This window comes from Gavialis gangeticus, unplaced genomic scaffold (assembly GCF_001723915.1).
Source record: "Gavialis gangeticus isolate Ggan-Ray unplaced genomic scaffold, GavGan_comp1, whole genome shotgun sequence".
Lineage (NCBI taxonomy): Eukaryota > Metazoa > Chordata > Crocodylia > Gavialidae > Gavialis > Gavialis gangeticus.
In genome coordinates, this window is record NW_017729024.1 from 75,354,099 (window position 1) to 75,359,856 (window position 5,758).

Consider the following 5,758-nt stretch of genomic DNA (forward strand, 5'->3'; position numbering starts at 1 on the left):
AAGTGTAGCGAGCCAGCTCTTATACTCCTCCCTAGTTATTTGTCCAAGTTTCCACTTCTTATAAGCTTCCTTTTTGGGATTTAGTCTTTAAACCCTTGCCGTATACTTCCTGTATTGTGCAGTTGACTGGTGGATCGCACAGTAAGTGGAAACCGATCACACATGCTAAGTAATTATTACACAATTATTGGGTGCCTTGCACAATAAATGGAGATCAACCACAGGTGCTAAGTAATTACCCTGCCATAACAAAGACTCTCCAGCTATCAGAAAAACCAACCAGCTTTAAAGTTAGTGCCTGGAAAGATGTAACCCCTTCTCTAGCTGGTTTCTCTGCAGCTTTTATCTAAACGGGCCATGACTGTGCACTGCTGCTCCTCTCCCAGTCACATCCATTTAGGCGATTTATTTAGTTTAAAGGAGCTCAGCCGCCAGCCTGAGGACCAGATCCAGCCTCCAGAGCCATGTCATTCAGCCTGTGGGGTTCCCCCAGGGTCTGAAAACTTGGCAGCAGGTGAGCAGTGGCAGTGTTTAATTGCTGCTCCTCTGCCCCCTTATTTCTGAACCTGTGGGGGAGCCCCACTGAGTGGAAGGCTGGATTAGACCATCGTGGGATCAGGCCCACAGACCAAGCCTGCATGGGATCCAGCCTTCCGGAGGCCAGCGCTGCATCAGTCATCCAGCGTAGGGCATCAGGAGTTTGGCCACCACTGGTTTAGCATGTTCACTGTACAGTCATCCTTGAATACCTCTATTCATATTTTTTTCATATCTCCCACATCCAACTCCCAAACTACCATATAAAATAGGTGCAGAGAGACTTTTTTTCTCCTTGGGAAAAACCTGAAGGTGGGGGACAAGCATTCCCAGTTTAAGCTCTCGTTTACAAATATGGTGGTTTAGAGAAAACTGTAGCAGTCATCTGCTCTGTGAATAACTCTTATTCAGAGTCTGAACTGTGCAACAAATTCAGCAAACATGCAGGTTACTTTTAGTCCACACATAATGGGGATATGTGCATGGTCTAGTGGTTCTCAGATGAGGGCCTGTGTTAGTTGCTTATTTTCTCAGCACAAAAAAAATCACCAAAAACTCCCCAGTGTCTAGGAAAGGAGTAGTGAATAAAACTAACACTGGAGTTGCTAAACTGAACAACATGCTTCTGACTGCATAGATCAAGTTACACTTTAGTTCATAACTGAATGGGGTTAAAATAATCAAATTATTAAATAAGGTTACTCAAATCTTATGTTTACATTAGTTTTTAAAAATACATGAATTTGTACGTCCAAATTAAATCTTTCAGAGTATGTTTCCAAATCCTTACTTAGATCTAAATATGTAATGCATACTAGGATTTAACTTGCACGGTCAAAAGTAACTTGGCTATAGGAGGGGTCTAGAATAGGGATAGAACATGGATATCATGAAATCTGAATGAATCCAGCAAAGCACCTAGGCATATGCTTACTGTGAAGTATGTTAGTAGACTTTGGGGCCAGATAGAGCTACATAAATGCTCAACATTAGGCACGCACTTAATTCCTTGTTGGCTCTGAGTTAATATGTATGTGGTCAGCTAACCATGAGGCATGCTAAGGAACCTACATCCATGGGTTCATAAGTTCTCACATGAAATTTTGGCAGATGTTTTGTTTTGGAGGTGTTTCGGGCTGTTTCAACGCCCAAAACGCTGAATCTGAATCGAAGCGGACAGCTCTGAAACATCTCCAGAGTGAAACGAGGCATCTGAAATGTTTTGGAAATGTTTCAGAAAAATTCAGAGTTTCGGAGCTGGGCTTGCAGGGAAACAGCTGTATGTTGCTGCCCAGCTGCACAACTCAGCTTTGCAGGGAGCAGAGATCTGTACCGGGGGTCTCTTTGCTGCTGCTGCTGCTGCTGCCCGCCCCGCACTGCCCCGGCAACACGGGGCTGCTCGGGGTGGGCAGTGGTGGCAGGGAGACCGGCGGTATGGATCTCTGCTCCCTGTGGAGCCAGGTCGTGTGGCAGGGCAGTGTTGGTCCCTGCCACGTGACCTGCAAGAGGACCTTATTTGTGAATAATTCTATTTGTAGAATGCAGGATTAGTTTTATAGTAAATTCTGAGCAGCAAGCTGTTAAAAGACTTTTTTTGTTGTTTTATTTTCGCAGGTAAAGAAACTTGGTATAGTTGCCGTAAGTAAGTATGCAAACTTCATTTTATGTAAATGGGTCAAGACTATAGACTCAAAAGCTAAAAAATGCCAGAATTAAGGTTGCTGGTGCAATATAGTTAAAATGTAACTATCGTACACACACACACGTTAAAATTAGTAAATTTATGCATCTAACTAAAATTTTTCAAAATATCTTTTTAAATTCTAAAAATGTATTGCATTTTTGGTTTTGCATTATAATCTCATTTCACAGATGTTAGAATAACTATAGGTAGAACTGGGATGGAAGTGGGAATTAGTGTTGTCCTACTTAATTCACTCCTCTTGGCTGTATGTATTGTGTTGTAGTCTTTAATCACCTGGCATTTTACTATGTTTTTCTTACTTCATTCACTGCACAGGATAGATAAACTACACCACTGGGGGCCTACCTTTTGTCAGGCATGCCACAAATCAGCCCTGCATCTTCCCCAAGTGCCACTTTGATCCCCTTTCCCTGCCTGATCTGCAGCTCTGCTTTCTTCTTCCTTCTCTGTGCCTGATCTGCTCTTTTGCTTTCTGCTTCCTGCCTTATCTGCTAATGTACTCCCTGTTCCCTCCCTGATCTGCTGTGTGCCACACGGGCTGCCCGTATCACTTGTGGCACCCATGTTACAGATTGGCCACCCCTAAGCTAAAGAATTAATTAGGTTTGTGAAATAAGCAAGGCTGTTAACTGAAGCAGAAATCGTACAGATAGAGAAGTTTGAAGGTTCATAATGAAGGGGAGAGGGGATTTCAAGAAGAGAAGAAGTGATTTTTTTTTTTTTTTTTTAACTAAGGTAGCTGAGTGCTGTGGTAATGGTGGTTCTGCCTTCTCTTTATGTAATGTCCTAGCAGTTAAAGCATTTGTGTGAGTGGTTGAAGACCTGGGTTTAGTTATGTGACCAGTATAACGGGGTTCATATGCTTGTTTTCCACATCCTAGGAGAATGTCTTAGACGCTGTTAGGTCAGAGTCACACTCTTCTTCTGTCCTGCTCAAGTTGTATTCTTTAACAGGAAAGAATACAAGACTCACTCAGCCAGGGAATTCACAGAATGAGAGAATAAATTTGTGGGGAAAACATCCCTTTTCTTGATAAAGGCTATCATATTGCATTGCCACAAGGGAGCTGAAATAAAGTTCCACAAGCAGCTTTAGTTCTGACATTTTAGTGCTTTACTGTGCAACCTAAACATTGTCTTTTTTTCCTGTAATTTTCTTGCTGGGGTAAAAAGAAAAAAAATTGAGAGCAGATTATATATTACCTAACCCAGGGGTAGGCAAAATATGACTCTCAGGCTGGATTTGGCCTGCTAAGGGGTTTTGTCTGGCCCATGGTGAGTTACACCACCCTGCCTTCTCAGATGCAGGGGCAGCCCTGGTGGTGGCGCATGTGCTAGTCCTGCTGCTCCTGAGTGCGCAACACGGTTGGGGCAGCATGGCAGCCAAACTCCATTTCTCAGCAGTCTTAGCAGTGGTGGCTCCTTTTGGCTGCTACTGCTGGCCCTGGCCCCACTGCCTGGGCTCCCCAGCTCATCTGCCATGCACCCACTGGGAGTTGGGACTCACGTGGGTAGTGCACTTGGCCCAGCAGGTGGGATGAGGCCATGGGCCAGCGGGAGCAGCATCCAGGAATAAGATGGGTGGGTGGGGCTGGCGGGATCTTGGGGCAATGATGGGCCCAGGCCCGGGCCCGGGGCAGAGCTGTAATCTGCTGCCTGCATGCTTGGAGCCTCCAGCTGCTACTGCATCAAAAGCAGTGAGGGGAGTGGCAGGTGCCCGCTGGCTGTATGTTAGTCCCTCACAGGCTGCCAGTTGAACAGCCCTGCTTTAACTTACAGGCCATATATTTCTTGACTTTTTATTTCTGGGAAAACACTTCTCATACTTAATCCATGTTTTGCACAAAGATTTTATCTTTTATCTGTTTTCTTGTGAACTTGCCATATTTCACAACTCCTCTTTTATTGGAAGGTTGTAATCCTGATTGTGTTAATAAATTAAATGCCCTTTTTATCATGAACTTTGAGCTTTCCCCTTTCTCATTTATAGGTAATGCTTTATTGCAAGACATTACTTGTTTGGCAGCAGACAGAATGCTGGTCTTTGCTTCATATGGCAGTCTTCTCCATGCTTTTGCTCGGAACAAAGAGGTTTTTATCTTTTTATTTATTTCTAATAATACATTATAGCTGTTTAGTTATGGTTTTTCTAAGTTAAATCACTAGTTTGTACCCACAACTGTTAAATCTTACAAATTTTAGACACAACAATCTCAATAATGGTAATAAGAAAGATGTAAAAATAAATTCTACCTTGGGTGGACTTGTAACCATGTGCTATATGGCTAAGAAATGCTCTTCAGAAATCAAAAGTTAAAGCACAGTGGAAAAAGATTTTTCCCCCAATACACTATCTTATCCTAAAGGAAGCTATCTTACATAAAACTTGGAAAATAGATACTTTTAGTAAATAGACATTCCTATAAAGTTGCACATATCGACAAATATATATTAACCAGAATGCATTTTTCTTCAAGTAATGTATTAAAAACAGAAGAATGTCCAAATAAGTTTTATTGAAAAATGTGTACTTTGAAATTGCAGGTAGTTCACATATATGAAGGCCATAAAGCAGACATTCACCTTCTGCAGCCCTTTGGCGATCATGTTATTTCTGTGGATGTTGATAATGTTCTTATTGTTTGGGATGTACAGTCAGAAGGTGAGAGACTATTTTTTACTCTGTTTCTGTCCAAACAGTGTCCACACGATGGTTTAATTTTACTGTCAGTAATATAGGTACCTTAAAGTTGAAGTGTTGATCCTGCAGTAGGCATTTTGAATGGACTGCTACCCCTACACAGAGATACACTGGCTTCAGTGGGGACCATAAGGGGGCAGAGGTCCATTCATGTAGAGCTTATGTCTTTTGTTATCATTTCTTTTTTGTGGAGGCTCTGGTAAAACACCTTTGGTGTAATGAACCTTCAAAAAATTGTCTTAATACCTATTGTGCTGCGTGTAGCCTGAAGACTGTTTTGTTTGATCTCAGCAAAAGGAAAAGATTAAGAGCCACAAACACTCTGTTAGTTTTCTTTTAGCATCCTTTAGCCTGTTACTTGGAAGAGATGTTCTGCTTAGGAAAAGATAGGGCTCCTTCATAATACCATTCTGCTTTGGGCTGCTTGTGCCAGAGCAACTCTTCAAAATTTTGCCAGCATACCTTGGGCTTTTTAGGACTGGAAAAGAAAAATCAGTTTCGTGGCCTTGTGGCCATGCCCTTTGAACCCCTAGGCTGAGGTCCTATTCCACTTATGTGCCCAAGTGTGATCCTGTTATGTTCTGCTTTTGTAATGCCATCATCTTAGTCTTAAGATAAAGTAACAAAAAACAATGAGCTGGTGGGAGGGCACATCCATTTTTATATTGACTGTTTTGCCAGGACTCACATAAGGTGGTCTGTGATCATGTTTACGTCCAATTAGGTCCTGATAGGATCTGGGTCTTAGCAAATATTCTGCTTTATTGACAGAAGAGTGCTTTTCATAGTTTCATAGTTTCTAGGGTCGGAAGGGA

General features: G+C 42.3%; 1 protein-coding gene across 1 annotated transcript in view; it reads left to right on the top strand.

Annotated features, from left to right (window-relative positions):
- The window catches only part of WDR36 (WD repeat domain 36), an 84,365-nt gene that overhangs the window by 7,258 nt on the left and 71,349 nt on the right, over positions 1-5,758 (top strand). Inside the window, exons 2-4 of the mRNA XM_019517252.1 lie at positions 2,152-2,179; positions 4,233-4,333; positions 4,787-4,904. Of these exons, the coding sequence (XP_019372797.1) occupies positions 2,152-2,179; positions 4,233-4,333; positions 4,787-4,904 (247 nt within the window). The remainder of the gene's footprint in view (positions 1-2,151; positions 2,180-4,232; positions 4,334-4,786; positions 4,905-5,758) is intronic.